At 35.6% G+C, this 20,431-nt stretch overlaps 2 protein-coding genes and 1 long non-coding RNA gene across 4 annotated transcripts in view; 1 reads left to right on the forward strand and 2 right to left on the reverse strand.

Moving 5' to 3' along the window:
• LOC144446476 (cytoplasmic polyadenylation element-binding protein 2-like) overlaps window positions 1-1,192 on the reverse strand; it is a 66,574-nt gene extending 65,382 nt beyond the window's left edge. For both annotated transcript variants that reach the window (XM_078136245.1, XM_078136244.1), the window contains exon 1: window positions 103-1,192. In XM_078136245.1, coding sequence (XP_077992371.1) covers window positions 103-1,074 — 972 coding nt within the window. In that variant the 5' untranslated portion in view covers window positions 1,075-1,192. The remainder of the gene's footprint in view (window positions 1-102) is intronic.
• The window catches only part of LOC144446715 (uncharacterized), a 173,024-nt gene that overhangs the window by 121,215 nt on the left and 31,378 nt on the right, over window positions 1-20,431 (reverse strand). The window lies entirely within an intron of this gene.
• LOC144446713 (E3 ubiquitin-protein ligase MARCHF5-like) overlaps window positions 2,475-20,431 on the forward strand; it is a 52,002-nt gene continuing 34,045 nt past the window's right edge. The window contains exon 1 of the mRNA XM_078136535.1: window positions 2,475-2,843. Coding sequence (XP_077992661.1) covers window positions 2,797-2,843 — 47 coding nt within the window. The 5' untranslated portion in view covers window positions 2,475-2,796. The remainder of the gene's footprint in view (window positions 2,844-20,431) is intronic.

Raw genomic sequence — 20,431 nt, forward strand, 5'->3', positions numbered from 1 at the left:
TTCACTTCCCAACAGAGTGAATGAATGAATGAAACATCGTGCTATTGTGCAGAACCCCCTTTGCCCTGTCCTATGTTCTTTGCCTGAAAAGAGAACATTTACCTGATGAAAAGACAACATCGAGTGATGGTCGTTTCCCTTGTCGTCGTGCGAGGTGATCTCGAAACTTGGATTCAGACCTGCATTATGGTATGTCTTCGTCCCTGGTAGCGAGGTACTACGTGTAAATTTTGAAGGCGATATAACAGGATGTTGATGATGGCCTGTCTTTTTCATGGGGGATATTGGGCCAGGGTTCATTGAAGGACCAGGAGCCGACCTCCGTTGGGAATGTGGGCCACCAACAGTCCCCCACGGTGAAGTCTGTACATTTTGGTGATTTGCCCAGGCTGGTTGTTGCGGCTGTGGGTTGCTCCAATTTGTGTACTGCTTGCTGGGCTGCATGTAGATATTTGCGGGTTGTTGCATTATAGCTTGTTGACTCGTTGAAACAGGGAAAAGATTCTGTTGTGTCGGCTGAGTTCGCCGTTGAGCTTGCGGCTGATGATGCTGCGGATTCTGCTGCTGGGGATGACTTATCTGAGGAGCCATGGATGTATTAAACATTGGCCCTGGCGCAGGATTAGGAGGAAAGTTCTGAAACTGAACGGCACCGTTCATCGTCGGTATCCCTTGCATAAATGTATCGTCAACTGACGCTGTTGACCAGAAACTTGGAGCCAGTGCAGCGTTACCGGCGTCCTGAAATCCCAACTGCAATGGCGAATTTGACGACGTCGCTGTTTCAACTTGTATGCTCTTGATCTTGTCTTGAACAGTAACGGGACTCGAACCCTCTGATTTTGACTTGCCTAACGGTGACAAATCTTCTGAATTATCTGAACTATGATCCACACCTGGTGATAGTTGTTGCGGCTGCTGTTTCCCAGCAGTTTTCTCTGCCAACATATCATCTTGCATGGTAGGGGATTCTGAAGAAAACAAAGACGTCGTCGTGTTCAGGCTGTTGTAGAACTCAATCGGTGACAAAGCCCTTGGATTACTCGTATTGAGTCCAAAACCGTAATCCCCCATTTAGCGATAACAGTCCTTACTTGGTGTGTGGATTGTGCTGCCTTTAACCTCTCCGTCGGTCAAAATTTCGACCCAAATTTTATGATGAGACAGGAGCTCCCAGACCTTTCCACACGTAGTCTCGCGTAAATGCCGTCTGCACTGCTGGTGCATGAAGTGAGTTCCTTATTTAGCCTTCAGTGTCAAGATACCCGACTTGCGTAATAATATGCATCGAATCAGGAAGTGGCAATTTTTTTACATACAAAGATAAATATTGTTACTAAATAACGGATTTTTGGATGTAGATCATCTGTTCAGTTTTAAAAATTATAATTTTGGAATCAAAAAATATTCTATAGGTAGAATTTTGTGAAAATTTGGAAAATATTGTTGGCGATGACGAGACATGGGGTGCCATGAAACTGCTGGGTTATTTACCGGGTCATGTTGATACTGGTCATGTGCTCTGAAACGACACTCGGTTGGTGGCGTTGACACATTTTTAATGTTCTACCATATTTTTATCTCTTCAAACTAGTATGAGTAAAAAACCCCGAGTAAAACAGTTGAAACCGTCAAATGTGTCCTCTAACCTGATTACATTTAAATAAATTTAGCAGCATAAATAATTATTGGTATTTCAAAATTAACACAGATAGATAGATGCATCATAATAGATAGATCGATGGATGGATGGATAGATAATATTTTTTTGTTATAATTGTACCAGCCCGTCCAGTGCATCATGGGCGAATAAATAAATAGCCGGAGCAATTCAATCAACAAATTCGATTAGGTAAACAGAATCTACAGCTGTGAACCGTTTTGTATTTCGCACATTTTCAAAAGATATATTCAACGAGCAGCTGGTCGGCTTGACAACTGTCAATAATTAACATTTTGATGCAAATGTAGGGGCTATTCGTCTGGTAGGTTTTGCAAAAGCATTGTAGTGTTGACATTGAAAGGCTTGGGTCTGTAGATAATTCTGTTTTTTAGGTGTATTCACGTATAATGTAACATGAAATCGAAAACAAGTCAACTACTACTACTACTAGTAGTAGTAGTACTACTACTCGTACTACTAAAACTTTGCGACCCCTGAAGATCCATAACCTTTCACCTTAGCGACCTGTCGTCGCGATTGATGGATCAAACCATGAAAGAACATATAGAAGACGGGGTTTGGGCTACTATTCTTGGCATTGCGACAGGACAAAACTATTTTTCGAAAAATCAGAATTTTATTTTTCAATTCCTATTCGATATAAATTTCTATTGATGAAGCATTCAATGATTATTTAAAAGTAAACAACAGTTCATTGTCATGAATTATTTCCAACCTTTGTAAGTTTACATACGGAAACGCCCCTTTCCAGAATAGCACCGTCCACATAAGGTTCCTTCGACGCCATTTTGAAGTTCGACACACTTCCGCGTTTTGATGGTCGACTACATGAAAGTTGTTTTACATTCTAACTTCAACGTGAAAATGGGCTTGTACTGAAAAGATAACTTATGAATATAGATGCGTATGTTCTTAAGCAGCATTTCAGATGCAGAAGGATCTGTTCACACTGTAAAAACCTCATTAAGAGTAACGATAACATTGATAGATTCTGGTAAGGTTCCGGAAGATTTTGGGTTGGACGTCGAGCTTGGATCAGGAGAATCTTCATTTTCCAGTACGAGTTAACGAAGAGCAAAAGATCATTGAATTGGAAAAGACATAACTTCAAAATGTCTGAGTATCCACCATATAGGCGGGCACCAAGCTGTGATGACAGGTATGTATGTTTGTCGTACTATTTCTAAAAAGAAAAGTTTCAGTAATGTATGACAATGATAACCTTGTGAATGATAGTTATCATCAGTTCAAGTTCATTTAAATGTCATGTGTTGATGTCCCAGTGACAAAAAAACAGTATTGGTTTTAGAAGTATGTCAGGCTGAATTGTAATCACAATGAAGTGTTTGGCATATGATTGTCAGTTATATAAAGTGAAGTGGTTGTTGCTATGGGCAACAACATCTTCTCTTCTCCATCACTATCTTCATCATATATATGTGCAAAGAGGACCTTTTTCAAGCTAATTCCACAAGCATTTGTGAGTCATCAACAGGAAGAGAATCAGAAAAGATCACTTCTTCCACTGAGAGAGCAATCTTGTTTTGCAATTGAACATTTGATTATCATCATACTAGACGCCATATAGTGGTTTGATATCTATGGAGTATTGTAAATATATGATGCAGGAAATTGGGATAAGATAATGGTAAACAAGCCACTCTCAAATTTTGAGTTTCACTTGTGCAACTTCATTCAGTGATGTTGTAGCTCGGTATGTACTCTAAAACAAAGACAGAGATCCTGGGATAAAACAAGTGAACAACCTGGTGTTTTTGTTGTATGAAATTATAATTGTAAAGATGTGGACTATTCCCGTCTATGGTGTTCCCCACTATTTGTTATCAATCAGTCAAGGAAAATATCAGTTACACTAGGGGCTATGTCACCATGAGTTGAAGACTAATAAAGCCCATATGTCACTAGTATTTTCTGAATGGATAAAATATTGGGAATGATAAAACTTCATTTATGAAAAATTGAAGGATATCATGGCAGTTTTGAACATTTTGGGCACTACAGAATCAATGCATTAAGATGTGTTTTGAAGTTAGAAGTTAGAACAAACACAGAAAAAAATCATTTTCCCAAACAATTACAACTTAACTTGAATGTGGTTTAAGTTGGAATGTAATTTACTTGTAGTGAAACATCTGTCCAGCTTTGATAACTTTTGAGTATCATTGAAATTAATGTGTTGTTTCTTCAAAACACTAAAAAGAAGGTTTTTTTGCAATATTTAGACTGTAATTTATAAATCTATAAAAGTCCTTCTTAAATGAAAAAGGGTATCCAAAATTCACTTTTCTGGAAAAGCAGCAATATATAAGATAAAATTAAAGGTATGTTTTTGTGCCATGATATAATGTCAATTCAAATACTACATGTAGTACTAGTAGTCATAAAGTGTCAAGCAAGTATTCTCCAGAAACCTCACAAGAACACAAGTCTACCTTGCTATACAGAGCTACAATGTATGATTCATAATTGCACAATCTAACCATATACATGTATAATGTCAAACTAGATACTTGTAATGTATGGTTGGATTACTATAGAATGACAGCATACACAACCACAGCTTAGAAGAGATCACAAGATGTTCGGTATCTGTAGATTTTAAATATAGTCGACAACATGTGTGTCTGCAGTAAATACTTTAGAATGACAGAACACGCACATTCAGTTGAATCACAATGTTGACACTTGCAGTTTTGTCCTTACTGAAAATTACTTGAGAATTGACAAATACATGTACATTTGTACTTTTGACATGGATTTTTTCAGAACTCAGTGTCTGTCTGGAATGCCATCTTGGCTTCCCAAAGATTTGTTCTCGTTATAGAGACTAAATTATGCAGAAACGAGACATGAATTAAGGTATACTTTTCATAAATTAAAGAGACTAAAAAGTTGTGTTTATACTAAACTATCACTTGCTAGTGGCAGAACACACACCTATATAAACATTTCTGAATCAATGATATCATTTTGTATATTATTATCAATATTCACTTTATTTAACCTCGATAAATTGTTGAGCCATAGGCTCTTCTTACACAATGTTGAGAAAGGAAAAATATACAATATTTACATTAAAAAATACACTTACACACACATTAGAACCTGAAATGAACTGATCAACAAGAAAAACATTACAAAAAAAACACACTGAGACTGAAAAAGAGATGTTGACACTCAGATGACAAAATATATGTATACTAACATTTGATGAAATCTGAACTACCTGTACATGTAAGCCATTGTTGGGCATGCATTCCTGACCCAATGGGCTCTTTTATGTGGGTGTGGATGTGTGTGTGTGTGTGTGTGTGTGTGTGTGTGTGTGTGTGTGTGTGTGTGTGTGTGTGTGTGTGTGTGTGTGTGTGTGTGTGTGTGTGTGTGTGTGTGTGAACTGTAGAAATGAAGGTAACATTTCATACAACAGTAAAATGAAGTACATGTAGGTGGGATGATGACATTTGAAGTATGTACATGTATGGCACATATTGATTGAAGGTACAAAATGTATCAAAAGGCAAACTTGCAAATCTGCCGTCTTGAATATATATTGGATGGTGCATTATGGGAAATATGATAAACATGAAGTAATCACCGTTGTCACATTTTTTTGAAATCACAAATATTCTAGTTTCATTTACCCAGAGCCTTACAGGCGTTATACCTGTATTCTCCTGATCAATCCATATCAGGTATTATGATAACTACATATGCTCCCATAGTCATTTGCATATGAGCATGCTCAGTTTGGATTGCAAGTTTTCTATTGATGTATGATGTTCATAAATGATGTACATTGGGGCGCATGAGTTGTATATCCTACCAATACCATGATGGCTCCTTTTATGGTGATTACTTGGTGATATTCAGTATACAATGTATATACTGCATCCCCATATCTTATTTTCACATATATGTACACCCGCATTCACATTCAAACCAGGTCACATTGATTGGTTGTCATGGTGGCAATGTGGTATGAAAGTTGTTATACACATCAAATTCACAGAATGCCATGATAGCACATCTCACCCTCACCAGACCCATTAACCATAAATGATGTACATTGGGGCACAAACCATATACATAGCTATAAAGTAGTCAAATGGATATAATATTAGATTCCACTCAACATGCATCAATCACAAATCACACATCAATCACAATTCACATGTCAATGTCATTCACATGATCATCTCATGTTTATTTCAATTCAGTAGTAAAAACTCATTTTCTAAAATACAAAACGGAAGAAATAAAACAAAAATGATGCAGAATAACCCAAGACAGTCAACAAATCACCATATCTTTAAGTTTTAGTACACTGAAAATGATAAATGTAATGTTTTGTGCCATAACACTTCTCCATGCTATAGCTCAGCTGTATGCTTACAAATATTGGTTCAAATAACAACATTGTCTTTGGTTCATTTTTGCAGTGCCTTAGCACTATTATAACAGCATTGTCTTTGGTTCATTTTTGCAGTGCCTTAGCACTATTGTAACAGCGATTTCTTCAAGAACAGCATTAAACTTCAAAATAAAGTGTCAGATGACCCTGATGAAAGAATTTAATACCCCTCCTCCAAATTCTTCTCAAAGTAGTGGTATAGCATTGCATTTCAGGACTGATTGTTGAAAATATCAGGTTGATAGAGGTCACCTTTCTTATCATTTCTCACTTCCAATAACCCCCCCCCCCCCCGACCCACACCCCCACCCCCAAAAAGCCCAAACAAATGTCAATGTCTTGTACATAGACTTAGGATGTCGTTTAGTTCATTGTATCAGGAATGGCTAAAGGTACACATGCAGTTGGTGTGTTGCAACTGAACAGTTGATATGTTACGATAGATTCAAATATAGTTGATATTTTAATAAGATTTCCATAGAATTCAACAGATTTTAATGCAGCACAAAAAAGCTGTTGGAAAATTTTACAATGGGATATTTTGGAGACTGTATTGAAATTGAAAATAAATGCTAGAAGACAGACATAGAGAAAAATCTGTAGGACAAAATAATGTTAATAATAGTTATGGGTAAGAACTACAATGTGTGATATACAGCTCAACAAGGCAATGTGTTAGCCCTCATCTAAAAGCTTGGTCAAAGGTCGATGATATTAAGGTCAAAGGTCAAGCCTAATCTTTATTTAGCTCACAAGTATACATATTCATGCACAAGTATACACATTCATGCACATGCTGTATGATGAAACCAAAGGTTGTAACTTGTATCATACTTTTGTGTATTTTCTTCTCTTGATATACATGTACCATGTATGTCATGTGAAAAAAAATGTTTGATGATACAGTGTACAAATGTAGCCAATCTTCAAAGATATCAATAATTTAGCTATTATACATGTAAGTCAGTAAGAGAGATCATTGACCTGTCACAACACATCATTTACATAATGAAAGTAGATACATGTTTTCTATATACAACTATGGAATATAGAGCGTTGCGGTTGCTTGCATGAAGTGAGCTTCAAGCAGAGACAATTTAGGTAAAGACAACAAGATAAGTGACACAAAACAACAGCCGGTGCCTCTGATGTCGGTTGACGGAAAGCTTTATGATTTTGTTTATATCTGTCATGTTCTAAAATAAACTCCCACGGTGTTCTAGGACTGTTCATGCCGTCAACGTGACTTCCTTTACTGCTGATAACATTAGATTAGATTGTACAAGACGCACCATAGCACATACCATTTCTCGGTAGGGTTGGTCTTTGAATTTTGAAATGTTACATCTTAATGTTGGTGAAATGAAACCGAGTGGTGTGTATTTTTGATTATGTAATGTTTAGTCTATTACAAAATAATTGGCAAGAAATAGCATTTATTACTTAGATACACGTACATTAGTGTTATCAATGCCGACACAACACACAGCCAAAATGGAATGAGCGATGGGAAGAGAGATATAACTTACGTGTACTGACAGCAAACTAAGGCCCGTACACCACACACGTGTTTGTACAGTCACATAATGTGTCGACCAGAATTGAAGTCATCTTTTTGCAAATCAGAGGTAGCAAAGATGTCGGAATTACATGTACCAAGCGAGGACAACAGTACATGATTTGGTATAGCATGTTTACAGAAGGCATTGTTTACCCTTGCATGCCGATGGGAAAGCCAAAGTCAATTATCTACATGTCGGACAAGCAGTTGGGTTTGAAATAATGATAAATTGATAACATGTCGAGTATTTTTGTTCCAACTCTCACAACTTTTGAGCGTAAATTTACATGAACCATTTTCCGAGGGATGACTTCATTTTGTAAAGTAATGCTACGTGTGCGCCTGCTGGATAACAAAATAAATCATTCGAAGTACATGAATAGACAAAATAATAAATCCATTTCAATACTGATTTCAGTGATCAACAAATAACATGTTGTATGTAGCTTGAATTATAATAAGATGAAGTTGTTACTGTTGTTGTTGTTGTTGTTGTTGTTGTTGTTGTTGTTGTATACGAAATTGTATTTAATATTATACTTCATAATGGTATGATCATGAGCCTCTGGTTTGAGCCACACTGTCCCATTTGATCATTATCACATGCAGTGTCCTAATCAGTAAACAGAGTGTGTCACCGGGGATCCTGTGGTGTTTATACTTTGAAAAGTTACCGACACTGATTATATTGTATGTCTTTGCTTGAAACTTGTCTCATTCTTCATTGCCACAAGCAAGCAACCGCAACGCTGTTATTTCCAAAGTTGTATAAACGACTCCTGTAAAGGTTGGTATATTCATAAGGTCAGATATCTGGTTGTCAATTTGTTATATAAACTGTCTACAGTATAAACATTGACATGCATTACCAAGCAAAACTAATAAGTATATCAAATGACTGGAGTCATCCCTGGGGAGTGATTATGGTGTTTAGGAATCTGGATAAACAAATATATGTATAGCTACACAGGATAGTAATTTACAAATGTAGGCAACACAAATGTACATTACAATTTGTATTTGATCTGACTACCAATTCTTATATTATATTGGTACCTTACACAATTACAGTATTTTTTGTCTCAACCAGTTACAAAATCATAGACAATCATACATACAATCATACATACATACATACATACATACATACATACATACATACATACATACATACATACATACATACATACATAATACATACATGCATGCATGCATGCATGCATGCATGCATGCATACATACATACATACATACATACATACATACATACATACATACATACATACATACATACATACATACATACATACATACATACATACATACATACATTCAAGTGTTTTCAAGTGTTTATTACTTTAGAATGACTTTTACATGTAGTTCTCATACAATGTATGGTGCTTTCTACTAAGTACATGTATGTTATGCTGAAAAGAAAATGTTTAGAAGATCTCTCTATGACAGAAACAGCAACTCCGAAATAAAGTCAATGAATTTAATGAAGAGAATACATGATGGGAATTCAACTAGACACTGGTACAGTTTCTGTAAATTATCACAAGCCTTTTACCATGCTTTTCTATGCAACATCTGCTTACAGATGGAGTGTGCAGTACTTGATTATGACTTTTGTCCCTGGTTGACAACAGCCAAACTCAAGTCCCTGCACATTCCTTCTGCAGGTAGGACATGTATAGTACATGTATATGTATAGTGTATGGAAGCTGAACTACCAGCCCAGGCCCACTATGGAGTTATGATAGTCAAATAATAACAATGGCTGGCTATAGTATGAATTTGCAAGTTGCTGGTTTAAGCCTCATCATTGCTATGAATGGCTGCAATCCTTGGCCAAAATTTGAATCATACTTGAGAGCAAATCAATCTACTAGTATATGTATAATTTATACTGGTCACCTGGTAGGACAGAGGTTATGTACAGGATTTAATCATATGCAAAACAGGGATTGTATGCTGCTAGTGCTTTTAATAAAGTTTTGAAAACCAAAGAACAGAGGAGAGATATCTTGTAAAACTTGCATTGACATCCATACATACATATACATACATTGTAGTACCATAATTTGGATGGAGAACTCATTATACTCCAGGAACTCAGGTAGATTTCATGTAACTACATATACCAGCTGACGTGTTTGGCTGATTTTCAAAAAGGAAAATTCAAATTTACCTAAAAAGACCAGAATTATTTGTACCCTAACTCACTGGATATTTTGACCTTTCTCTAACCTCAGGAGTAGCTGCATTGAATGACCATGAGAGATCTCTGGTGGTGCATCCAGTAAAGAGATAACGATATCAAATCATGAGATTTAGTGAGAAAGTGTATACACAAATATGGAGAAAGTAAATTTGAAGTCAATCAGCATTTGAATGATGGTTACTTTAACTTCTTGCTCAACTTACCATCAGTTGGCACTGTATGACCTTGAGTAACCTTCAGTGATACATCTACATGCAGTAATTTCATCAAATCTTGCAAAGGAGTGGAAAAGTTCATAAACAGAGTTGAAATTAGAATTCATCAGTAGCATAATGTAAAACTTCTAAAAGATAAAAAGAAGTATATTGGTGAAGTGGTGAAATTTATAATGAATAATATTACAGTTTTAAAATGCAGGGTAAATTAACATTACTTTTATACATACTTGGCTAAAATGCTGTACATACTTGGCTAAAATCCAGGGGCAAGATTTGAACCACTAACATGCCTGGGTCAACCCAGCTTCACAATTTGGAATCTGGTAGGATAGGAGTTGTTATGTGTAGGATTTAGTTGTTATTATTTCATAATATACAAATTGACTGATTTCTATAATGAAACCATAGATCATGTGGAAATATTTTACTGTCATATAATCATTTCAAGGGGTTCGTAAGTATTGAAAAAGTACATGTATGGAACTAGAGTTTTAGTTAGAAAATTGGAACATCTATCTGCTTATATTTCAAACAGGAAAGGCAATTGAAGACAATGTAGAACATTTAAATTATCAAGAAAATGTGAAGAATATGAACTTCAGTGTAAAATAAATTGAACAGAAAACTTCTTCTAGTTAATGAAATTTGCAGTTTGATGTGAACGTGACACTTTGAAAGACTTAAAGTATTAAAGGTAATCCATATATATACATACATATTCCCCGATATATAGCCACCTTGAATAAATTACTTGACAGGAAATCTGTGCTTTAAACTCAAGATACAAACTACAAAATGCGATTGTGATAATGCGATTCAAGTAGTTTTGTGTTTTAAAGCCATCAATGGCATGCATTGCAATATTGACTTTTAACAGTATAATACTAATATAGTTTAATCAAGGGTTATATAAGAATGTTTAGAACTTTAGAAAAAAAAAAGTGTACAAATTCAGTTTGTGCCACTTTTGAGTGAGAAATCAACATTGATTATTGATTCCATCAAATTTGCATACTGTACAGGACATTTATGTCATTAAGTGTTCCTTCACCTTTCAGCATATGTATATTCAAAATTCTGATTAAAATCTGTTTAAAGATTCATGTTTTTACTTGCGTCAACTCTTGACAGAGTACTTCATTAATTTATCATTACCTGTAAATGTCATACCATCATACTTATAATTACACTATCACCTGAGGGATAGATTACTCAAAGTTGACATTTGTCAGTCAGCTATTCATGAAATCCCACAGCTATCTTCCACTGTGTCCCAACTTTGCAATGTCCACAAGTCCAGATACAATTAACCAATTCAAATAATTAACCTTCAGAAGTTCAATATTTTCTACAAATGTTTTTGAATTCATGAAGGGGGCCAGTCAAAGGCCCTGACTATGTAGTAATGCACAGCAGTGTTACTTTGCTAATAGAGGACAGACACACTGATGATGCATAGCATAGTTACGTGATTCATCACTAAAAGTTGATAAACTCAATTTAATTTACTTTGCACTTTTCAAATTTTGAAATATATTACACCTTAATATATTTCATCCAGGGATGTAGCTAATTTCAAAAGAAGCAGTTAAAAATTGGAAAAGTGAGCAGTAATACTAGTAGTTACCAAGGAGCTGAGTGAGGATGGGTATGGGCATACCTCATATGGGAGGGGGTTTCCCACTACAATCTCTGGAGTTTTTGTGAAATGCAAGGATGTACATTTGTAACTTATGTAAGTGTGCATTCTGAATATGCACATTGCATTTTTACAAGTTGAGCTCTTGATCACAATGGAATCTGAATTTAGAAAATTCCTGAAAAAGTAGCCGACAAGAAATTGAAGAGTAACCAGTTTTTTTTGCCATGGAGGTATAGCTCCTCTTATACCTCCATGTTTTTGCCAACTACTAGTACCAGTCCTTATCTACATCCCTGTATACCACACACACACATACACCTCACATATACCGTGAAAGTATCACTCATCACCTACTACATATGTACACACACACACACACACACACACACACACACACACACACACACACACATACATACATACATACATACACACATTCATACATACCACACACATGCATGCACACACTTACATACCACACATACTCCCTCAGCATGCTCAGAGTCAGAAACAAACAGAATCTTTACATGTAGTTCAAGAAAAATAAAGAAATAAAGCGTTGTCATGCCATGATAGCCAGGTAAACCATTTCATTAAACTATTCTTCCAATCTGTAATGGCTGTACATCTGACAGGAAGAAATAAACAACACAGAGACCATTTGGAAAAGAATGGAAAACTTGAACTAGACACTCACACATGAAAAAAAATATATAATAAAATAAGATAAAATAAAAAATCTACCTATTTTAAAATTGAATGTAATCGGAACCACACAATTTTTTTTGTTACGCCTTAGTATAAACCTTTGACAAGATATTTCTGTCACCGTAGGCAGTATCGCCAGAAACACATTTACCTGGGAATATGACATTGTAGCTAGTGTATGCACTTGCCGAACAACACATATTTTTTAGCAGATTTTTTTTTAGCTCATACCCTGGAAACAAATTTTTTTCTGTCTTGAGTTGGTCAGCAACTTTTTTTTCCTACTTTTGGCTGGCGACAAATTTTTGTTCTTCGAAAATCCTCCAGCTTCCCCCCTGAAATCAAATGGTATACCCCCTATATAATGTGCTGTCTCATTCTCTCAGGGTCAGGCGTATTACATAGTGGCGCAATGGCGTGGACCTTTCAGACTACTGCCATAATTGGTATAATCAGTAGTATAAATTGAATACAATAATGGTTTGAATCTTCAGCTAGTTTTGTACATCAACAGGATTTTTCAAGAAATTGGGTGTTATTATAGCCTTTCTTTCAACTTGCTCTGTTCAGACTTGCAGTGTGTACATTTTAGTAAATTCCAAATTTATGTGTGTTGTGACTTGTTCCCTTGGTATATGTTTGATCTTGTGATGTACTTACTGTCTGGGACCACATCACATGATGCCACACCTCTAATTTCTAAATGTTGATGTCAATGTATTGGGAAACACCTGTATTGTTCACTGTGTAATACAAACATTGATAATGCACATAATCTTGTACAAACAGTCTAGTGAAATAATGACCTCTCTAAAGCCATATTCCAGGTCATGCTTCTAGTGTCACACATGGCAATCAACCCAATTACTGATTACAGATTTTTGATCCCTAGTAAAAGAGAGAAGGTTATGCACTACAATAGCTTCCTACATCAGTGTAAGTTATAGTTACTGTAATAGATGGCTTATTTTGGTGGGAACTCAGAGGCCCTCGAGCTCCAGTGGCTACTCCATGACCTACATGTATGGGGAAGCTTAATAATTTGACTCAGAGAATGTTAATTTAGAAAATACAAATTAAGTGGCTGTGTAAACATATAAAACAATCAAAAAAGGTGTTATCATGACTTCATGTGAATGTAAAGTTAATCTACAGACTCTGCTTACTGATACTAATTATATGTACCCTGGTGTTACATACAAAGTAACCTGATGACAAATTTTAGCCAGTGCCTTAGTCCTGAAGACAATCTAGTGAGTTGATTACATTATGGTTATGATGGCTTGATTGTTTGTCTCATTTTGGCTAATTAATTGTGTTTTAAGATTTTCATGCTGAAAAATGTTTGTACACTGTACATCTTAATACAATGTGTTCACAAGTTATCTAAAAAGTTATCCAACTATTTGTTGGAATGATAGCCTACTTCTGTTTGAGTTTTTTTTTGCATATGTACTACTTGTGTAATGTATGTGTAATTTTTGTATGAAGTTTAGTGGTAGCTTTAACTTATTTCCAAATACAATGTATACAGTAATTAACACCCTGGCCAGCTTTACCTTTCTACATGTAAATCAATTCATCAACCTTGTACCTGTATAATTATAATTTACTGAAAGAGATTGATGAAAACAGTAATTTATCAAAAGGAGGGGTTTAACGACCGAGGGTTACCTGAAAACAACACAGGGTGAATTGAAAACAGCAATGCATCAAAGAATCAGAAGGGTTATTTGAAAAAATATATATACATAATTCATGTATAATATTAATAAGGAAGGGATTAGGGCAGATGGTAAATTAAAACAAAAGACCATAAGGAAGAGCTTCTGTAGAATCTGAAATTAATGGCAAACAATGCATCAAAGCTCAGACCACTAAATCTATCTAGTGGTCTGAGATCAAAGGAAGGGGGCTGGGGCAGATGGTGAATGGAAAACAAAGAATGATAACGAGGAGCAAAAAACAACTCATTATAAGGAGGGGGCTGGGGTAGAGGGTAAATAAAACACATCACATCAACCAACTGAGTTATTTTGTAATTTTGTTTTCTACTGGATAGATTTGATATTATGTATGGATGGAATCAGTTAACAATAACATAACATGTAACACCAAGCATTGATTAGATAACCCAGTACAAACAAATGATTGACCAGAAAACCGCATACATGTACTAGCACAACCCAGTAAACTAAAGTTCAAAGTTATCTAGCATAATGAGCGTCGTGTTAAGCCAACCCCTGTTTACATCATGTATATGCAGAGTAGGCTTTTAAAAGAAAAATATAAACTGTTTTAAACATGCACAAGCTGTAACGTGGGTACTATTTTTTCAATCAGACTCACTGTAAATTGTTAAAATACCACCAATTAAACACTGTAACGTTAATTAAAGCCATGTTTTATTGATAGGTAGTATAGTAATAAGTTGAAATCATGATTCATTGGGGTACTGATTTTTGTGTGCAGACCCAAAAATCAATTTGATTGGACATATTGCATCATACTGAGTACTACATAATTAAGTTTACCAACAGGTGATTCAATATACCGTGTATGATATTATGATGAAGTCATTATAATTTATATATCTAACAAAACAATTTCAAGAAATGTTCCAGTTGCAGCTAGTGCAGTTTGAACAGTTAGAAAGAAAGATAATGTTGAGTTCATGAATACAATCCAAAAGCTCCTAACTAGTTATTACTAAAAATTTAGCCTGTCTGATGGAGTCTTGATGGTTAAGTGGTTAAAGTGCTTGGAATCTGCAGGCTACAGGTTCAAGCTACATCACTGCTGTTTGTTTCTGAACGGCTACAATCCTTGGTTAAGATTTCAACTTTGATTATGCCTCAGTCAACCCAGTTGTATACATGTAATTGGGGACCTGGTAGGATAAAGGTTGTAATGTGAAGGCTTTAATCCTATGTACTTATAAATACTGCAATGGATTATATGCTCCCCAGGGAGTTGAGGAAGGCTGTTGTGCTATAATATATCTGTACAAGGGGTAATGCAGTTGTAAAGCACTTTGACACAGAGTGGGAAGACACCATATAAAGACCAATATTATTATTATTATTATTATTATTAGAATAGAATGAGAAGAACATTAGATTTCAGAAAAGACAGTTGGTAAGGGTAAAGATAAGTAAAGTTACTGTCAGCTATGATACCAATACACAGGCCAGTACACCGTAATGTATCAAAATTGTACAATAAAATGGTTGTAGAAGTTGCTTATGTTATTGTGAGCAGTGGCAGGTAGGTATCTGTACCCATCCATTAGATACACAATGTAATAATGAAATGCTTACTACTTGTAAATAATACATGCCAGTACATATCTATCAGATAAAATAGGATTGAAACTCACTATCTTTTAACCTGAAGAACTTGAGTAGTAGTAGCAATTGGATTGTTATCATAAAATAGGGCATAAATAATTGCCTGTATTTGCATGAGATAATGATTTGAACTATTTTAAGACTTTATCCGCCAGTCGTGAGTATATATAGGTTATGATTATCTGTTATTTTACTTTGAATAAGGGCTAATGGGCAGGAAAGTTCAACAGAAACATCAAATGACTATAGAAGTATATTGTAGCTTTTAAGTGTGACGGTGTATGTGTATGTGTGTGTGTGTGTGTGTGTGTGTGTGTGTGTCTGTCTGTCTGTCTGTCTATCTGTGTCTGTTTTGTTTGTCATTTGTGTATCTATGTATGTATGTATGTATGTATGTATGTATGTATATGTATGTGTATGTATGTATGTGTGTGTATGTATGTATGTATGTATGTATGTATGTATGTGTGTGTATGTATGTATGTGTGTATGTATGTATGTGTGTATGTATGTATGTATGTACAATGTATCTTTGTGACTGATTTATTTGTGTGTGTGTGTGTGTGTGTGTGTGTGTGTGTGTGTGTGTGTGTGTGTGTGTGTATGTATGTGCGTATGCATGTGATTTTTTTGCCAAACTAATTAAAACTAAGGTTCAGTAGTACTAAAGTAAAGGTGCTACATGTTTGTATTACTTTAGGGTCAAATTCAATTGAACTATATTCTTATGAATGTGGTATTGCTGTGTGGATGTCTAGTCATGAAATTGTTTGAAACAAAATGAAATCATTATAAGTATGCAAATTGGCTTTAAAATGTGAATTTTGGTTTAGGAATTGAAAAATTGTTGATTTTGTTTTTGATATTTGGCAGGGATGTTCCCCAGAGTTATGTAAATAAAAATGTGATGTTTGTAATCCTTTGTATGTGAATTTGGTCAAACAATAGAAGTTTTGGTAAAAAGGCCTAAACTTGAAACTGCTATATCAAAAATTTGGTTACTTATGTTGTGACCAGGTAAATAACCCAGCAGTGTCATGCTTACCTGTTTGTTTTTGATATAGATCTAAGTTATGTAATAAGTCCAAGGTTGAAATCCAGAAAGAGTTGGAACTTGTAGTAGTTGTAGACCCTTGAGGGGTTTTGCATAAAATTATAGTTTAATTGGAAGAACAAAAATAGAAAATATCGTACACCTGACTATCTTTGTCACATCCTGGCATTCAGAAAATATTGGATAACTAGTGTAGGACTAACTTGATCACATCCTGGCATTCTGAGAGAGTGGGATAACTGGTGTAGGACTATTAAACTTGATCACGTCCTGGCATTCTGAGAGTATGGGACTAACTTGATCACATCCTGGCATTCAGAAAGTATTGGATAACTAGTGTACGACTAACTTGATCACATCCTGGCATTCAGAGAGTGTGGGATAACTAGTGTAGGACTAACTTGATCACATCCTGGCATTCAGAAAGTGTGGGATAACAAGTGTACGACTAACTTGATCACATCCTGGCATTCAGAAAGTGTGGGATAACTAGTGTACGACTAACTTGATCACATCCTGGGATTCAGAGAGTGTGGGATAACAAGTGTACGACTAACTTGATCACATCCTGGCATTCAGAGAGTGTGGGATAACAAGTGTACGACTAACTTGATCACATCCTGGGATTCAGAAAGTATTGGATAACTAGTGTACATAGGACTAACTTGATCACATCCTGGCATTCAGAGAGTGTGGGATAACAAGTGTACGACTAACTTGATCACATCCTGGCATTCAGAAAGTATTGGATAACTAGTGTACATAGGACTAACTTGATCACATCCTGGCATTCAGAGAGTGTGGGATAACAAGTGTACGACTAACTTGATCACATCCTGGCATTCAGAGAGTGTGGGATAACAAGTGTACGACTAACTTGATCACATCCTGGGATTCAGAAAGTATTGGATAACAAGTGTAGGACTAACTTGATCACATCCTGGCATTCAGAGAGTGTGGGATAACAAGTGTACAACTAACTTGATCACATCCTGGGATTCAGAGAGTGTGGGATAACAAGTGTAGGACTAACTTGATCACATCCTGGCATTCAGAGAGTGTGGGATAACAAGTGTACGACTAACTTGATCACATCCTGGCATTCAGAGAGTATTAGATAACAAGTGTAGGACTAACTTGATAACATCCTGGCATTCTGAGAGTGTGGGACTAACTTGATCACATCCTGGCATTCTGAGAGTGTGGGACTAACTTGATAACATCCTGGCATTCTGAGAGTGTGGGACTAACTTGATCACATCCTGGCATTCAGAGAGTGTGGGACTAACTTGATCACATCCTGGCATTCAGAGAGTGTGGGATAACTAGTGTAGGACTAACTTGATCACATCCTGGCATTCAGAGAGTGTGGGATAACTAGTGTAGGACTAACTTGATCACATCCTGGCATTCAGTGGTGTTTAGATTAAGAATTTTTCACAACATGATGATCAAATTATAGATATGCAAATTATGTATAAAAATGTTACCTTTTTGGTAAAAAATCTTTAATTCCAAAACTACCCAGCAGATTAGGCTGAAATTTGGTCAGAACGTTCTTCAAGGTGTTTATATTAAAAATTGTTTATGACATGAAGATCCCATCAGTGATATGTAAATTAGCGCTAAAATGTGTCTTTTTGGTCAAAAATCTATAATTCCAAAATTATGGAGCAGATTGGGTTGAAATTTGATGGGGTGCATTCTTAGTGGAGTTTAGATTAAGAATTGTTCATGACATGATGATCTCATCAGTGATATGCAAAGTAGGGCTAAAAATGTCTTTTTGGTCAAAAACATATCTTGAAACTGCATCGTGAATGGGTTGAAACTTGGTGGGGATGTTTCTGGAAGTATTATTATTTTGCAGTTATCATTGAAAACATTTCGACACAAATGGTCCTAGCAATCATGACCATGCACTTCGCAACAGTGAAATGATGCATATTACAAGATAACAGGAATGGGTAGGTAAGCGACTAAAGATTTTAAAAAATGTATGCAAATATGCCTAGCAACAGGACCACACCCATAGCAACAGTTAAATGATGGTTTATATTGCAAAGATGAAAAGTGGGAAGGGCAGGCAAGGTAATAAAGATTCCAAAAATGTTTGAAATATCCCTAGCAACAAGACCATGTCCAGAGCAACAGCCAAATACAGTTGTGCTACAATGACATTGGCGCTATTTTTAGAGTAATGTGTTTAGTATATGCCTCTCACTCAGTGTAGAAAGTCAAACCTACTCCTTTTCCTTAAGTTCTCTGAAAGGTGTGGAAATTATATGCAAGTTTTAATGATAGCAAAAACATATTACATGTATGTATACAAGTATGGCACCATTGTAAACAAGTAATATCACATATCTGTAACTGTTAAACCCCATGATGCACTAGTGCCAATCAGGTGTACATGTACTTTAAGTTATTTACAATCAAGTGGACACTGTTAGCTGTATTCTTTGTTGCTGTAGTTTCATGAGTGAAGTTAATTAGAGGATTTACAATCCGTGACTGTCCTACGATAGTGTGGGGAGAATATTACAATATAAAAAGACGTCATCAGAGAACTAGGCCATATTGTTTGATGTCAACAACTATAAATGTAATTCTACACACGTCAGCTAATGTTTCTGCTTCTATTTCAGTGTAGACTGGAAATATCCACAACAGCCAGCAAGTATGACATGCATTGCATACAAAATATGTAATATTCTGACGCAGCAAAAAAATGAAAGTTCATAGTTGGTATTGTTAGAATGATTGAACTAATAAATGTTCAGTAATGTTATAGGTGTAGTATAGTGAAGTGTGGGGGTGTGGGTGGGGGTATGTATATACATCATTACATGCATGTATGTATGTATGTATGCACATATGTAATCTAATGCTAACTATGCCTCATGTACACAGAGATGCTATTGAAAACCATTGATAATCTAATGCTAAGTATGCCTCATGTACACAGAGATGCTATTGAAAACCATTGATAATCTAATGCTAAGTATGCCTCATGTACACAGAGATGCTATTGAAAACCATTGATAATCTAATGCTAACTATGCCTCATGTACACAGAGATGCTATTGAAAACCATTGATAATCTAATGCTAACTATGCCTCATGTACACAGAGATGCTATTGAAAACCATTGATAATCTAATGCTAACTATGCCTCATGTACACAGAGATGCTATTGAAAACCATTGATAATCTAATGCTAACTATGCCTCATGTACACAGAGATGCTATTGAAAACCATTGATAATCTAATGCTAACTATGCCTCATGTACACAGAGATGCTATTGAAAACCATTGATAATCTAATGCTAACTATGCCTCATGTACACAGAGATGCTATTGAAAACCATTGATAATCTAATGCTAACTATGCCTCATGTACACAGAGATGCTATTGAAAACCATTGATAATCTAATGCTAACTATGCCTCATGTACACAGAGATGCTATTGAAAACCATTGATAATCTAATGCTAACTATGCCTCATGTACACAGAGATGCTATTGAAAACCATCGATAATCTAATGCTAACTATG

Source organism: Glandiceps talaboti, chromosome 15, assembly GCF_964340395.1.
Source record: "Glandiceps talaboti chromosome 15, keGlaTala1.1, whole genome shotgun sequence".
In the NCBI taxonomy this organism is placed as follows: Eukaryota; Metazoa; Hemichordata; class Enteropneusta; family Spengelidae; genus Glandiceps; species Glandiceps talaboti.